General features: G+C 55.9%; 1 protein-coding gene across 1 annotated transcript in view; it reads left to right on the top strand.

Moving 5' to 3' along the window:
* LOC122378012 (hemocytin-like) overlaps positions 1–17,190 on the top strand; it is a 51,210-nt gene extending 34,020 nt beyond the window's left edge. Inside the window, exons 57-74 of the mRNA XM_043358720.1 lie at positions 271–445; positions 819–982; positions 1,229–1,492; positions 1,866–2,116; positions 2,335–2,546; positions 7,070–7,295; positions 7,654–7,810; positions 8,010–8,134; positions 8,281–8,397; positions 11,207–11,408; positions 11,664–11,883; positions 12,223–12,451; positions 12,764–12,904; positions 13,742–14,497; positions 14,691–14,834; positions 15,137–15,407; positions 15,750–15,887; positions 16,197–17,190. Of these exons, the coding sequence (XP_043214655.1) occupies positions 271–445; positions 819–982; positions 1,229–1,492; positions 1,866–2,116; positions 2,335–2,546; positions 7,070–7,295; positions 7,654–7,810; positions 8,010–8,134; positions 8,281–8,397; positions 11,207–11,408; positions 11,664–11,883; positions 12,223–12,451; positions 12,764–12,904; positions 13,742–14,497; positions 14,691–14,834; positions 15,137–15,407; positions 15,750–15,887; positions 16,197–16,732 (4,328 nt within the window). The 3' untranslated portion in view covers positions 16,733–17,190. The remainder of the gene's footprint in view (positions 1–270; positions 446–818; positions 983–1,228; positions 1,493–1,865; positions 2,117–2,334; positions 2,547–7,069; positions 7,296–7,653; positions 7,811–8,009; positions 8,135–8,280; positions 8,398–11,206; positions 11,409–11,663; positions 11,884–12,222; positions 12,452–12,763; positions 12,905–13,741; positions 14,498–14,690; positions 14,835–15,136; positions 15,408–15,749; positions 15,888–16,196) is intronic.
* The last annotated feature ends 73 nt before the right edge of the window (positions 17,191–17,263 follow it).

Genomic DNA, 17,263 nt, shown 5'->3' on the forward strand with positions numbered 1-17,263 from the left:
ACCGCAAGTACCGACTGCTGCCATCCGTACCGTAAGTTGATCTGTGCGTCGAATTGAGGGGTTTAAACAACAAAATGAAACGTGTTTAATGTGCTATCAGATAAACACTAAACGGTTAATGTATATCTTTCTGGAGGTTTGCTAGCATTTCTACATGATCAAGCATTGCAGAAAGTCTGAATATTTTTCATTTTCCTCGGTCTTAATTATCTTCAATTCCAGTTAGCTGTAGGTACTACTGAGTTGAAACGTATCCTTACCATTGCGCAGCTGTTGTGACGACCACGACGACCACGGAGGCGCCGGACGTACCGTGTCAGCTGTGTCCCGGCGTGCCGGCCACGGCTCACGAGGGCTGCGAGGAGTGCGGCCCCGAGCGGTACTGGAACGGTACCGGCTGTATCGCCGGCACAGCGCTCTGTCCATGCTTCTACAACGGACGGGCGTGAGTGGACAGTGGCGCAGCATCGGGGGAGGGGTCACTCATGAGCAGCGTCCTTGTCATCGGTCTAATATAGCAGATAGCTGATATTACGTTATTCGTTGGATCATTCTTTCGTTCAATCGTTCATTTTTATTGTCATTTAATCACCAATGCACTGCGCACATTATATAGTTATGCATAATTCCGTGCGTGATATGCTGTATTTCCAAGCCTAATTGCGTCCGTGGTAAGACATTCCTTGACCGTCCTGCCAGAAAGAGGATAGGCTACGTGCAAAACTGCTACATCTGGTGTTCACTCAAAGAGCGAGTGGGCTTTACACGGGTACCCACCGCCGCCTAACTATCGGGTTAACTTTTGCGTTCTGTCTCAGGTACGAGGTGGGCTCGCTGTTCGACCTCTCCAACTGCCAGGAGTGCGTCTGTGGGCTGGGAGGCGAGCGCACCTGCGACCGCAAGGACTGTCCGCTGTGCGGCGGGAACCTGGTCTCCCAGCTGTCCGAGAGCTGCGACTGCCAGTGCAATCCTTGCCCCGATGGTAGGGAGGCCGGAGGGTACCGTGTTGAAGGGTGTGCTGTCTGACTTCCTTTGATAAATTAACTTATCGCTAGTAAGAGGTCGCATGCACTCGCCAAGTTTGATGAAAATTTAGTTGTAATTTAACCCTTTTCTGTGCTGAGATGGTTTGCCTAACCGTTGTCCCTCTCCGTTTTCGGGAACTCAACCGGACTCACCGGGCTACATGTGCGTGCCCTCACGTGTGCGTCACCTCCCCTGCTCTCAGGCACCCGCATCTGTCTGACGAGCCGCACCTGTCTGGAGGAGGAGAAGTGGTGCGACGGCGTCAAACAGTGTCCCGACGACGAGGGCGACGAGTGTGACGAGACCACGGCCACCACCACCACCACCACCACGACGCCGGCGCCGCTGCTGCCGCAGTACTGCACGCTCAAGGGCAACACCTTCAACACGTTCGACAGCGTTGAGTTCAAGTACCAGATCTGCCACCACACGCTGGCAAAGCGCGAGGGCATTTTCGACGTCACTGGTGAGTGAGCGGGGTGATGATGATGTCTGTGGTGGAACGGTGAGATGGTGCCGTCACCGATGAAAGAGCGGGGTAATGACGTCTTTTAGAGAGCAGGGTGGGAAGAATCGCTCCGTCGTTCCGTCTTATATAAAAACAGCTATGGCTTGCCTTCTCAGTAGCTGAACAGTCTATATCGTAAATGCGTTTCATTTGGCATGCAGGCGTAGAAGTTCATTAATGGTTTGCGAAAAAAAGACTGAGAATGTATCCGATACTCCACCGATCGCTATACGTAATTAGAAGCTCAGGTTCAGCTGATCATTTCTATTTTTAGCTTTATCCTTATTTGTGACCGCTGTAGTAATTGCATATATGTCTGTGTGTCGGACAGTCCACCGCGTGTGCAACTCCGAGTGCCACCGCGAGGTACGCGTCACCAGTCTGGGAGAGGAGGTGACGCTGGTGCCCAACGTGGGGGTCCAGTACGGCGGCTTCTCCTACGACCTGACGCAGGCCAAGTCGGTGCGCTCCAAGCTGGACGCGTTCGAGATCAGCGTGACGCCCGGCGGCAGCATCCTCTTTAACGCGCCGCAGGTCGGATTCGCCGTCATCGTCAACAACATCGGCAACGTTGTCGTCGGCGTGAGTTCTCACCCCCAGGATAGCGTTTTATTGTGTTGCGTGCCCGTGCGTAGCGTAACGCATGTTTGAAGCGATCTCGTTCCTGTTTGTCAGCAGTATACCTACATTATACATATAAATAGGCTGAAAGTCAATCATGAAGAACCAAAGCTGATGCGGAACGCGCCATTTTTCATATACTGAAATTCGTATTTCACGTCATTCCCTTCCTTTCACAGCTGAATAACAAGCACGCCGGGGACGTGGAGGGCCTATGCGGTGACTTTGACGGTAACCGGTACAACGACAAACACAAGCCGGACGGCACGCTGGCCGTCTCCACAGCCGAGTTCGGCGACAGCTGGGCCCTGCCGGGCGAACAGGAGACCTGCGAGCCGCCGGAGAAGTGTCAGCACACACAGCAGGCCTTCTCCATCTGCCAGAAAATCAGGTAAGGCGGGCGGGCGACGGCGTCCTGCTCCTACGCGCCATATCCAGCCGTGTTCATAAGAGTGTATTTTCAACATTTGACATCATATATTTTAGTGAAGGATGTCTTGAAATCCAAATTGAGGTCCCTGTATTATTGCCATTACATATCATCATTACCACAGGGTACATTTCGATGACACACTAGACACTACCACTCATATGCCGTTAGTGCTTTGGTTTTGCACCAAATATTTCGCCCCATGGAACCTCGAAGTCGCTTGGGGCTAGCTTTCTCCCATTCTCGATGAGCTGGCCAAATACGCTGGATTTTGATGAAGAAGCTGGTGGAGCTACTTCTGCGTCTACGGCTGAGTCCGACTCTTCTGCCGGGCCAGACGCGCGTCCTGCGACACACCCAACGTGATGGGGACCAGCGTCAGGAGGGGCTGTGGCGAGGATAGCGGCGGAGTTTCCCCGGATGATTGCTATCGAGACTCTTTGTAGAAGCCAGGACACTTCTCTGGGGTCCTTAGTCGCCGCAGAAATCCGACCGCCGATATCCCGGAGCAGCTTTGACCCTGCTTCTCCGACTACGCCGGTAGTCTCCACTGCTACTGGAGTGAAGATGTAGCGGTCTGCAAGACTGGCGTAGCGCATGCGCTTCAGGTTCTCGGCGGCGGCTGCAGCTGCGCCGGGATCCACTGCACACTTCACCACGTGTGACTCAGCAAACGTGTCAACGCATGTGGCGTCCCATGTGAGGCTTCGACCGGCACTGAAGGGGAACGTTGTCAGTCCGTCGGGGCGCCTTCCATCTCCTCTGTCTAGCCCCACAGGTTCTAAGACCGATGGTACGCCAGCGCTTGCCAGTGCTCGTTTAATGACGTCATTTAGGGCTGCGTGCCGTGGGAAGCGACCGGCGCTCTTCTTACATGATAGGCCGTGGTGTCCCAGCCTGTCCACAGGGCATCCACATAGCTTGCATTGGTGGGGCTCACAGATGGGCAGGCCTAGTCGGAGGGCTACCGCTATACGAATGGTCTCGTCATCAATGTACAGTCCCAGGCTGGGGATTGGAGGTGCTTGCAGCCAGGCTGCAGTATGCGGCATACAAGCAGCACCGAGACGAGCGCGATGTATCTGATTGGCTCCGGCGATCAGGCGGTTAGCGGTGACAGTTGACGCGATGTCGTCCCAGGTCTTTTGGAGGCTGGCCGCCGGGCGTTCTGGAACAGTCTCGATGCCAGTTGCAGCCATGAACTGCTCCGTGGCTGGTTGCAGTGCCGCTGGCTCAGGGCCCGTGAAGGTTGAAGGGCAGATAGATAACACCAGCGGTGCTGCTGCGGTGAGAGACGACAAGTAGCAGGGCAGAGCGAGAGCGTGCACGGAGCGCACGCCGAGCCCGCCATGCCTCTGGGGCAGTGCAGCCTGCTCCCAGGCCTCGTCTGGCAGTGCCACGTTACCAACTTCCTGGAGCGTGAGACGAACTGTGCTGTCGATTCGGGATAGCTCTGCAGTCTCCCGATAGGCTGGCGATGAACGTAGGAGATATTGCACTCGCGGGGCAGCTACGTACTTCGATAAGAAGAACAGAGCTGTGTGCCGATCGAGGAGGCGGAGTCGACTGCACAGCAGTTTGATAGTCGTGTGGGCTGATCTGACAGAGTCGCCAAGCCCAGCCTCGTGCAGCGGTGAGCCGAGCAGTGTGAGCTGTTCAGGAGGGGTGGTTTTGATGCCGGCGAGGACTGACGAGATGGTGCTGATGACGCTCTGGCCTTCGGCTGGAGTGCCACCGATGGTGGTTAGCTCGCACTTTGATTTGTTTAGTTCTAGGCCGAGCTTTGGAAGTTCGGTACATAGAGTTCTAAGGTCTTCCTCCACTGTTTCCACTGGTCCTGCAATTGTGGCATCATCCAAGTACCATAGGTTCAATGGAGACTTCAGGGATCGCGCGCAGCCATCCACCACCAGAGCGAAGAAGGCTGGACCCAGTGGATCACCCTGTTGGACTCCACAGCTGGACAAGATGACGTGATCTCCGAAGTGGAGCGGCGATGGAGCGCTGTAGGCTTGATAGGCAAGCGGGTATACCTCTGGGCAACGAGTTCGTACCGCATTCAGCATCTGGTCTCTTCTGACCGTGTTGAAGGCATTGGATATGTCCACTTTGATGACCGCTGTCGGGACTGACACATCAGAAGTGAGCACCTCACGAGTGGCGTGGACAGCCGCCTCGCAGCCGAGGGGTGTGCCAACACCCAGCTGAACTGGTCTCAGCTCTGGGCCGATGATGCTGGCCATGTGATGGGCTGCCATGCGACTAGCTAGTCGGCGGTAGACACTACCGATAGCTATGGGTCTCAGCCCTCCATCCTTCTTCCTTAGGGCGCAGAGTGTGGCTCCGAAGAAGCTGTCCCGGGCATGATCCGGTACAGCACCTCTGAGGGTCATGTTGATAAGATTCGTGATGGATTTTAGGAGCCGTCTTCCTGGCTCGGTGGCTTCTGCCGAGGTGAGCTGCTTTAGGTGCATGGGTCGTATTCCGTCCAGACCGGCTGCAGATCCCGGGGGCATGGTCCTGATGGCAGCCTGAACCTGCTCCTCGGTGACGGTGAGGATAGGCAAGTCCGACGTGTTGGGTGCAGGAGGGAGGACCTCGTCAGCGGGCACTGGTGGATGTTTCTGTTGCAGAACACTCAAGACCTCGGGAGAAGCCTGAGTGAACTCTTCGGTAGACGTAAGGATGCGGAGAGCGCCTTTGATGTCTTTATCTGCGCATTTCCCATGGACTCTGCGAGCAACCGAATCATCACCGGTCTCGCGACCAGGCAGGGTTGACGTCATAGATGTCAGCCGTGCAGGTGGAGGACACGACTGGTGGTTAGCGTTGATGTCATTGATTTGCTGCTTGATAGCGCTGACGATGGAAGACCGTCTGCCCTTGTTGGGTGCTCGAAGAACCACAAAAGCGAAAGACAGAAATCGCGACCATGTTTCAAGGCTGGATTCTGAGAGAGCTGTGTCTATGATGGAGGATAGGGCATCTGCGACAGAGGCACGAGCTGCCTTGGGAATCCGCTTCACGACAGGACAAGAATCACGCAGTTTTGCCAGTCTTGAATGTAGTTCTGTAGGCGTAGAGCCCTCGGGGGACGGTGACGGTCGTGTACCTTGTGTAATGGTATGCTGTGAGAGCTGCAATCCGAGGTTGACATGGTCTGAGCGACAGTTCCGGCAGTGCCAGACCGGCAGTGTCTGCGCTTCTTTGACCTTCAGGCCTGCGCACGCAGTGCGCCATCGCGTGCCACATGCGGAACAGAGGATGGCCGCCTTCCTGGCCGATAGGCTGGTACAGCCACCACAGCTGCCCGCAGACTGAGAGCCCGAGCTTGGAGGCCCGCTGACAACGGCTTCTGAGAAGGCGCAGGCCATGCTTTCCTTCGAATTGCGAACGCTGTGTCTTTGGCGTATTTCCCGGACAGTCCATGAAAAGGATCATTCGTGATCATCTCTAGGTGGAGGCCGATCTGTTTGCATGTATTTATCTTCACTTGTTTCTGCCGAAGTGGCAAGTGGCAGTGCATTGAAATTAACTGATAATACGCTTTGATGATACGCACGAGAATAACCGTGAAAAATCAAGAACACGTGAAAAGTTCAGGCAGGCTAAATTATTACGTTTGGGCGCAAAATATTACATTTTTAACTGCATATAACTATCCAACCGCTCACAGTTTTAATTAGCAGAAAGTATCTAAATGATCTACGTTAAATTACGAACATACGGTACATATTTTTACCGCATAACACATCCTATTTTAGGTAAAATACACCAAATCACGGAGCACTGTCAAACACGTCTAACCGTCTAACTTGTCACTGAACACAAACCAAGGCCCTATATAGAAGGTATGCTCATTAGGCCGAAGCAGCGATTTCCGTGACGTCACAGGTACGAAGGGTCGGACGGCTGTAATGCAATCCTATGGAAAATGACCCAACTTCAGGGCTCTCCCACATAGCTGCCAACCTCGACACTAAGGTAAAGTTATATCACATAAAAGCTCAAATCAAGACGAACAAGAAACCTATCTGACGTTTTTACGTATTACTAACGGCTTAGACTCTATTCAAGTATATTCAGAGCTCTGCATCACCTCACTTTTTCTGCCGTCAACGCCACTACAAATGTCTAGTCGGCGCACGTGCGCTTGTCGAGCGGGGACCACCAGTCGGGCGATTCAGAGCTGCCGCCCAATCAGAACGCCGCAATGCCGTGACGTCATTGGTCGCACACGACACGTTACGGAGATAGGGATGAGACAGCCCTGAACACAAACAAGTTGTTCATAAGATGATAATCCAGTTATCTACGGAACCATTACTTTTGACACTTCCTGTTACAAGTAAGTAAATACACTACTAGAAGGTTACTAGACTTAAGCTAACGTTACAACCGCTTGTGTTACTAGTTATGCGTGCCTTCTGATGAGTATGTTCCAGTCCATACCCCTGTACTGACGTATGGATCTTGGTGTGCAGGCAGGAGCCGTTCTCGCGGTGCCACATGGCCGTGCAGCCCGACTCGTTCATCTCGTCCTGTCTGGAGACCACCTGCGACTGCCTGGACGCCGGCAAGGACGCAGACAAGTGCCGCTGCGAGGCGCTCACCACCTACGTGACAGAGTGTCTGAGCCTGGACCCGGCCATCGAGCTGGACTCGTGGCGTACCAAGCACCAGTGTCCGTCCGACTGTCCGCCGGGAGAGGTAAGTACTGAGTACCAGTGTATCTTCGACTCTCCGGCCTCCGCCGGGAGAGGTGAGTACCAGTGTCTCTCCCACCAATGTCCCTCCGAACTGTCTGCCAGGTCCGGTGAGTATGAGTAGTAAGTATCAGACAGGCGGGACAGTCCGCTGGTCCATTGAGCTATGCCAGACTGCTGACACCGTCCGCCGGACGAGACTGTTGTGGAGCTACCGTGCGATAAAGACGAGCAATAATATCCACTTGGAGCTCTCAACACGGTTATTCGTGGATATCGGTGCAACAATTACCGCAGCTGTTCGCCTTTCCTGAGGTGTACCGAGACTGTTATCATTACCACTGTGTTTCTCTCACCGTCAGGTATACCGGGACTGCTACCGGCCGACCTGCGAGCCCAGCTGTAATCACCTGGATCCCTGTGACATCCTGCCCGACATGTGCTTCAGCGGCTGCTACTGCCCCGACGGACAGGTCCGCAGCAACGGACGCTGTGTCGAGCCCGTCGAGTGCGACGACTGTGAGTAGAAGTAGCTTGTTCATCTTAACGATACACACAGCAATGTAATCTAATTAGCGTAGTAGGCACTTTGGTGAAGACCGATAAAGGCTGATCGAAAAATGGAGGCTTATAGCTATAGTTATGAAAAGCACGCTCTTTCAAATATTCCAATTTCATCATCCAACCTGTCATGGATACTTAATATTCCGATTTACAGGCAAGTGCGCCGTTTACCCCGGCGGCGGCTTTGAGACGTTCGACAAGAAGGAGATCATCTTCAAGACGAACTGCTCGTACCAAGCGGCCGGACGCGATGAGCCAAATGGAAAATACAACTTTAAGGTAAAAATGAACATTGCAAGCACATGCTTCCTTTATCAGATCGTATGTTTTCTGAGCATCGTATATTAGACACTGGAATACTGACTGAAATGAGACGGCGCGACTGCCTGACCTGACCTACTCGCTGTGGCGTGCTCGTCAAACAGGTGCTGGTGGACAACGCCAACTGCCACACCACATACGACGGCCGCGTGACGTGCACGGATGACGTCCGGCTCGAGTGGGCCTCGAACGTCATCTTGCTGCAGCGCGCCGGCGATCTGGTGAGCATACACACATTAGGGATTAGGGTACTAGGAGACGTGTATGGGCTGTTCACCGCCTTTCAGCACGTTCTTGCTATCGCACTGATGGACGAAGGCTTGTCATGCAAAATTATAAATCGTGCTACTATATTGTTTTTATGTGGTTATTAATGGAATATTTTTATCGCATCTGACTTGCAAGAAGTTTTGAATTCCCTTTTGGGAAGGAAAGGAGTTGGTGCGTGATGCTCCACTTGTGAAAATGTGTGTTTAAAGTAAGACTAGCCGTAACCGATTGTTGAACCGTTTCTTTGAACGAATACTTTTTTTAAAGACCGTGTAAGATGATGCTGTATCGGCCATCGCACATTGGTTAAATGCTGATGCTACACAGTCAGCCTGTGCCCAGTCTTTGCTCGGTCCGGCAATGTCCTTTCCTATGAAAGCTTTGTCCAGACGCTTTCCTCCAGACAGCGTTGCTGGCCTTCGCTGCATACCGCGGCGCTAGCGGTCGGGGTCACGAGTGCCGCCAATGAGCCAGATGTCCCTGGCGCCGAGCCGACTGCCGAGATTGGACACCCGCTGAGCGTAGAAGAGAAGTCTAGAGCTGAGTTCCGCCTCGAAGTCCTTCGCCTCATCCTTCGCCTCCCTTCCAACGCTGCTTCTCCAACACTTTCAAACATCAACACGCTACTCACAGTCACAACACAGCCTTTGCACACGCTATAGTCATGAGCACTTCCTCGCCAGCCACAGCCACCTCACTGACACAATCCTCCTCTCTGTCTCTTCCATGTCCAAACCCCAGAGGCGGAACTCGGCCGGAAGCTGGCGCAGCAGACGCGCCGCCAGCGAGCGCTCGGCCCTCGCCGCACTCCGCAAGAAGATATCTCGCTTAGAGCGCAAGATGGGACGCATAGAAAACAAGGGCAAGTCGATACCGTTCAAGCTGGCGGCCCGTATGGCGCGCTACATGGCCCGGATGCGGCGGCTGCAGCAGCAGTCGGCGCCTGAGCTGACCACCGCGGCGCCGCTGACCCTGACTACCACCGAGCCGCCGGCTGTGCCGGACTCGGAGCGCCGACCGACGGCGGCGCCCGCCACCGAGCCGCCCTCCCCCATCACCATCGACCGACTGAAGACGGTGGCCGGCGCTCTGGATCGCTACTCGCGGTACCGACCTGACGAGGCCGTGTCCAGAGCTTATCGGAGGGCCGAGCTGCTCGAGAAACGCGACCCCAAGCTGGGACTGCGTGCCCTGATCCGAGTGGCGCGCAGGTACAGCGCGGAGATCGACGATATTCTGAACTCGCCGCCAATCGACGATGTTACTACTGAGAGTCCCACCACCACTACCACTACTACTACCACTACCACCACAACCGCGGCTCCGGCCAATCCTGTGCGGCCGCCTCCTGTGCGCCGCCAGAACTCGATCCGGAGCATCGCGATGGCTCTGCGTGCCCAATCTCAGCGCGGGGCGTCGTCTCCCAGCCCTGAAGCCCCGGGGGCAGGAGCTGACCCTGCCCCAGTCCTCGGCATCGCACCTCGCACTAGTCGGGCGCGGCTGAGAGCCCCTGCGCCGGCACCAGTCCTTGGTATAGCACCCCGCTCTAGCCGGGCGCGACTGAGAGCCCCTGCGATCGCCCAGCCCCGCGCTGCCCCGGCACAAGTCCTCGGGATCGCTCCCCGTACCAGTCGGGCGCGATTGAGGGCCGCCGCGCTCGCCCGGACCAGGACCACCACTCTGCCTCCGACTACAGCTGAGGCAGTCACGGAGCTACCGGTGCCGCAGGAGACGCTGTCGGCTCCACCAGAGACGGTGACGGCTCCGCCGGAGAGCTCCCTCAGCGGCAGAGACCGGGCGCTGGTGGAGCAGGCCCGTCGGTTCTCGGAGCGGCGGCCGGCCGCGCAGCTGTCACAGGTGTTCCGCGCCGCCCTCGAGGCCGGCAGTCTGGCAGAGTTTCTGCAGCAGTACGGCGGCGTGGTGGCGCTGATCGGCTCCGAGGACGCGGACCGGGACACGGCCGCCGAGAGGACTGACTCGGAGGAGGAGGACACTCCTCGGAGGACTGAGACCACTCCGCTGAGGGCTGAGACCATCGGCCCGGCGCCGGCGCCCGTGGCGGCCGCACTGGTCTCCACAGCACCGCCAGCCCGACAGCGTGACCGGGAACCGACCCGAACCACGGAGGAACCGCCACCGACGCCCTCCCCGACGGACAGCGAGCACCAGAATAAACACGAGGATGGAGAATACGAGGAAGGCGAGGAAGAGGATATATTCACGGCTACGTTTGCGTTCCATGAGCCTATGGCACTGCCGCTGGCGATGCCACCCGTTGCAAGCGATGGTGGTACTGTCCTCAGAAATAAACGACAGGTAAACGAGTGATCGAATGACACTCAGGTGAAATCATGATAAGAACTGGGACCAGAATGTTGATAAAATATCAACACTATAGGAGGCGATGCACGCTTTGCGTGTTTGTATGTAATCCTTTCCTTTCATGACAGATATGTGCTTAATAATTGTTCTCAAAGTCACCAACACTTCTATTAGTACTAAAACCAAAGGGCCAGCATACCAAAGTCGCGTTTCGATAAGTCATAAACTGTTTCCTGTTCAAACCCCTTTTCTGGCCCACTGACTGCTGTCCTGTGCCTGTGTGTCCGCAAACCGTTGTCTTTTGCAGACCACTCCATAATCGTTCCTTTACTTACTGACTACAGTTCCTATGACGGCCCGTGTAGCTCAGCTCAGCTGCCCCTCCCCCTCCCCGCTGACACCCCGCGCCCCGCCCCGCGCCGCTCCGTGTCCCGCCAGGTGGAGGTATTTGTGAACGGCGCCATGGTGGAGGGCTTCTACCACGAGTACGGCTGGGGCTCGGTGTCGCAGCCGCCGCAGAGCGCCGTGCTGGTCACCGTGCCGGCCCTGCACCTCGAGGTCAGCCTGCACCCCGTCTCGGGCGAGCTCTCCATCCAGCTGCCCTCGAAGATCTACGGCGGCAGTGTGGGCGGCGTCTGCGGTTAGTGACCAATCGTGCTCCAAGGGCTGGTTCTATGCCCTCAGCGTACTCTTTGTAACGGTAGCGGTAACCGTCTACATAGTTAAAAACCATCGCTGGGCCATTTAGGCAGACATGCTTTTCTGAGCTGTGGTAATACATTTGCTTTTTAGAAGAGGAACTGCTGTAGCAGTTTAGCGTACCTACCAACTTGTTCTGGTTGTTGATAGCGTCGCATCCACTGACCACTCGATATATCCACGCTGTTGTCGCCAGGTAACTGTAACGGCAGCCCGGAGGACGAGGAGTCGCGCTCGCCGGCGTTCTGGCTGCTGGACCACGAGCGGCCTGACCAGTGTGTGTCCGAGAAGCCGCCGTGCGTGCCGCCGCCGGCCGACCAGGACCCGTGCCAGGCGCTGCTCGATGAGACCGTGTTCGGCGCGTGCCACCAGCTCCAGGACCCGGCACCGCTGGTCGCCGCCTGCCAGAGACGCCTGTGAGTCGCACTGTTTTCAGCAGTTAACGTCAGGATGCCGGCTTAAGGTCATTATAATTGTTGTTTAGCTCACATGATAGTGACCTGGCGATAGGTTGTCACCCCATTCCAACAACTTGCCGAGAACACGCCCATATTTCGTTGAGCACGATATTTTTACGTCGTTTTATTTGGGTTCCATCCATTATGCTGTGAAGAGGAGTTCTTTTTAAATGAAGGTTGCAAACCGTGCCTGGATAAAATGACCGAGGCATGTTCACATTTAATCATTACGTTGCGGTTATTCTACCGTTTGACGCCACCAATTGTGACGTTTCTGCTACTCTGCCGCCCGTTCAGCTGCGACGACGTCACCCACGACGTGTGTGACGAGTTGGAGCAGTACGCGCGCCGCTGCTACGAGAGCGGCCTGTGCCTGGCGTGGCGCTCGGACGAGCTGTGCGGCCGGGAGGACGCGTGCCCACCCACCACCGAGTACCGCCAGTGCACCGGCACCTGTCTCAAGAGCTGCGACAAACAGGACTGCCCGCGCCTCGAGATGGACGGCTGTTTCTGCCCCGACGGACAGGTGAGCGGGCCCTGCCAGCGGCAACAGTTGCCATCGGTCAGTGATGCCCTGCCCTGCCCTGCCCTGCCCTGCCCTGCCCTGCCCTGGGCCCTACCAACGGTCAGTGTTGTACAAAGGCACTGTATGTTTTGTCGTAAGAGAATGACAGATAAACAAAGTCACACCACGCTTGTATTTGGTTGCTTGTACCGTCCATTATATCACCCGCACAAAAGCGCAACAAGTTTTTATGTGTTGCCAAGCTATTACATCACTCTGATGTATGTAACGTTTCGTGCTGGCCGTCACTGACCCGATCCGCTGCCGGTGCAGGTTTACGAGAACGACGTGTGTGTGAGTGCTGCCCGGTGCCAGTTCTGCGACGACGAGGGACACCGCGCCGGCGACACCTGGAAGCCCGACAACTGCACCAGCTGCGAGTGTCAGGAGGGCGGCCTCGCGCGCTGCACACAGGTGAGGCTCCCTGTCGAACCCTCGTTTGCTCTGAGTTGTGCAGATATTTCGCAAACTCGTAAGTAACAACATGGTTTATCGGCACTTTTTGGGACATGTTGATGGATGCTCATAAAGAATACTAAACATCTCTAAAAATTAAATTACTGTGAGCAGGGTTGTGCTCGACTCAAAAAAATTTGCCGACTCGACTCATCATTCAACTTCAGAATGCCCTGACTCAACTCTGACTCAAACAAGGAGCTGATTTTTTCCCTTGACTCGACTCATGACTCAAGCGGCTCAATGAAAATATGAGTTGACTCAAACTTGACTCAAATTTTTGGTTGAGTCAAATGTGTTGACTCAAAATTGACTCAGATAAAAAATTGTTGAGCGGGGGGGGGGGGGTAAAAAAAATCCGGCAGCAGGGCCAGGCCTAAGTTGTTAAGCGGGGGGAGAATGAAAAACTTATACTATATATTGTTTCTAAAAAGTTGAGTCAGCTGACTCATGTTCCTAAATGTTCTTGACTCAACTCAATGTCAAAAGTTATTTTACTGACTCAACTCTGACTCAACTCAACACCTTAATATTTTTGTCCGACTCAACTCTGACTCAACTCAACAGCTCAACATTTTATCCGACTCGACTCAAATCTGACTCATTTGAGTCAGAGTTGAGTCAAATTTCTGACTCGACTCATGAGTCAAGCACAACCCTGACTGTGAGATATAAGGGAGCTTAACCGTACTCCTTAGGCCCAGCGGCCGCCGAGTTAGGTAATATCTACCCGTAAAATTTGGTGTTTTTTTGTGTTTGCTGATTGAAGCGCTGACCGTGTGCGGTGGTTGGCAGGCCGACTGCCCGGACTCTGCCAGTCTCGAGTGCGGCGCTGACGAGGTGGTCACCGAACTGGAGGGTACCGGTACAGAGTGCTGCCCGCCGCGGTACGTATGTCGTCCGGCGCCCACCACCACCACCACCGAGCCGCCCGTGCACTGCCCGGACGTGGTGGAGCCCACCTGTAACGCCGCGGAGGGCAAGCGCGTGGAGCGTCTGACCGTCAACGGGTGTCCAGTGGCCGTCTGCGAGTGTGTGCCCGAGAAGGAGTGTCCGGAGCGGCTGCAGCTGCGCCCCCTCAACGCCGGCGAGAGCTACCGCAACCGCACCGACACCTGCTGTCCGCTGGAGGAGATCGTCTGCAACAAGACGGCGTGTCCGGCGCCGCCGCAGTGTCCCGACGGCTTCCTGCTGCACACGAACCCTGAGACGGTGGCCGACTGCTGCCCGCACACCTTCTGCCGCCAGCCGCCCGACACCTGTCTGGTGCGGCTCGACGTCGATATCGACATTCGCACCATCACCGCCGACTCCGACGAGGGCTTTGTGCTGAAGCGCGCCGGCGAGGTGTGGACGGACGGCTTCTGTGACAACTGCACGTGCCGCGAGGTGCCCGGCGGCGACCCGCCCTACCAGCCGGTCTGCGTGCGCGTGGCGTGTCAGCTGCCGTCAGAGGCCGACGAGCAGGAGTATGTGTACGAGGAGAACGAGGACAGCGCCGACCTCTGCTGCCCGGAGCTGGAGCGAACCGCCTGCAGGGATAATGGCAAGGTGAGAAACTGAGCTGAGGTCAGCCACCCGGCAAATGTCGTTAACTTACATCAATTAATTTCGTTGTGCATGCAAAATGAGGCTCTGAATCTGATTTGCGCTTGCGAAAGGCCGATATATTTGATAGACGCTGTTGTGACATGTAATCCTCTTGCTCAGTGGAAGTAACCGAACCAATGATCCCGCTACGCAGGTGTACCAGCCGGGCAATTCGTGGCAGCCGTCGATCGGGGGCCGGCCCGTGGACCCGTGCGTCACCTGGACCTGTGAGAACGATCCCAAACACGGCGTCATCAAGGTCTCCAACCGCGAGAAGTGCGCCAAGGAGTGCCGACTGGTGAGTGGCTGTGTAGTTGATGGTTGATAACAAAGGATGGAACGGGGAAGACTTATAAATATGCGACATATTTTCGTTAGGTCTCACGGAGAATGATGGAGCCGACACCAGATTTGAGGCCAGAATTGATACTGATTGTTGCGAGACTGAAATCAGGGTGACAATATTTACTGCTATTGGCGATCGGAATACGTTATTCCTGGCTGATGATCATAAAACTGTAACTTATTTGAAGTCCATTTTCTAAGTCAGTTTCGCCTCCCCGCCGCGCTTCTCGTGACCCTTCCCCCGCCCCCTCTCAGGGTCACACGTACGTGGCGCCGGCGCCTGGCTCGGACCAGTGCTGCGGCGAGTGTGAGCGCACTGCCTGCGTGGTCGGCGGCGTGGTGCACGCCGAGGGCGAGATCTGGAAGTCGGAGGACGGCTGCACAGAGTTCACGTGCGAGCGCGACTTCTTCGACGGCCAGCTGACGGTGATGAGCATGGCGGCGCTGTGCCGCGACGTCAGCGACTGTCCGCCCGAGAACCTCTACACGGACGAGACGGGATGCTGCCAGCGCTGCAACCGCACCGGTCAGTGGCGAGCGGTGCCGAGCGCTGCCGCCGGGGCGGGGCGGGGTGGGACAGTGGCGAGCGCTGCCGCCGGGGTAGGGTGGCTAGGGTGGCGACCAGCACACAGGACCCAGGGGGCAAGGTGGCACCGTGAGACACCGTCTCTGGAGCAGGGTGGCTGGGATGAACGTCATGCTAGCAATAATCATGTTTACGAGCAGTGCATCTTGCCCGAACGTCAGATAGGTTTCTTGTGCGCCATCATTTTTTGAGCATCCGTTCTTTCGTCGGGAGTACTAAGCGTTCTCCGTGTCCTAGACTGGCTGCTGAAGCGTTGTTACCCGCGTCGTTCCGCTTCCACAGACAACTGTCACGTGAAGGTGGTGCCACCACCCGAGACGGTCGGCATGTTCAAACAGGGCGAGTGCGTCAACACCGAGCCGGTGGTCGGCATCATCAACTGCAAGGGCGCCTGCGACTCCATGGCCTTCTTCGACACCGGTGAGGCAACGAGGGTTTGGGGCTTGATACTGGTGAAATGATACGCTATTCGAGCTCACAAACATTTGAAAGTTCCATCACAAATGCCCGATTGAGGAGCAAGTGCACAGTGGACCGTCCATTCGACACTCTAACTAGACACGCTAACAATGCATCGCTTTTAAAGCGGAAATGTCTTCATGCACCGACGTCAAAAACGCTTATTTTCTGTCCCGCTGGGTTAGTACCGTCTGTTTTCTGTCGGGCGGTCTGCTTGCCCTATCCCTCGCACTCGTATTGTTTCTGAAACTGGCGCCATGTTTCCCCCAGACACGTCCACCATCCAGTCGGGCTGCAAGTGCTGCGGCGCCACAGGCACTCGCCAGCTGGACGTGCGGCTGACCTGCGAGACCGGCAACAGCATCTACCACACGTTCACCGTGCCGGACAGCTGCGCCTGCAGCAAGTGCGTCAGCTCCTCCTCGGAGCTCGACTCGCGCTCGGCGGGCGCCTTCTGGCAGCAGAGCACCGGCGAGGACTGGGCGCAGCAGACCGGCCTGCCCGACCCGTGGGGCGCCGGTGACGGCGGCGCCGACCCGTGGGCGACCGGCGGTGACGGCGGCGCCGACCCGTGGGCTACGGACGGCGGCGGCGGTGCCGACCCGTGGGCCACCGGCGGTGCTGACCCGTGGGCGACCGGCGGCGGCGGCGGCGACCCCTGGGCGACCGGCGGCGGGAAGGACGCTGAGTTCGCGCGCCAGCTCGGCCCGGCCGGCAGCGACGAGGTGCTCGACAACGAGCTGCTGTCGCTGCTGGGCGGCGTGACCGACGACGCCGAGGATATCGGCACCGGTACCATCCACTGAGCCGCCGCCCCCCGTTCTGCCGTCACGCAATGACGGTCTCGTTTTGTGACATGTATTTGTAGATCTATCGTGATAATGCTACGTGGTCGATATGGCTTGATTTAGATGAGTTGTATATTTTTACTAAGCGATAGCAATAATGTTTGTGCCTGTATAGAATGTGCCTATCGAGAGGAGTTCTAGCCATAAGACGGACGGCGTGAAACATGTTCATAGCTAATAACATTTTATATAGCCGTTGTTTGTTTCCAGCATGAGTTCTGTGGTCATGTGTTTCCGGAGTGGTTCGCTTGTGATCACTAGAATATGCTTGGTTTCAAATTACTGGCATTTATGCCGGTAACTATACATAAAGGGTGTTCCGTTTTCCTGTTGGTTTTCTTTTTACTGCAAACTGCTGTGCTTGGTCAACAGGGTATCGAGGCCGAATAAGATATCAATACAATAAATGAATTTCACGCCAATGCTGTTTGCGCTGGCGGTTTGAATGGAGAAGAGAGATCATACTGGCAGCAACATTTTAGGCACGGC

Source organism: Amphibalanus amphitrite, unplaced genomic scaffold, assembly GCF_019059575.1.
Source record: "Amphibalanus amphitrite isolate SeventyFive unplaced genomic scaffold, NRLGWU_Aamphi_draft 000053F_arrow, whole genome shotgun sequence".
NCBI classification, from domain to species: domain Eukaryota; kingdom Metazoa; phylum Arthropoda; class Thecostraca; order Balanomorpha; family Balanidae; genus Amphibalanus; species Amphibalanus amphitrite.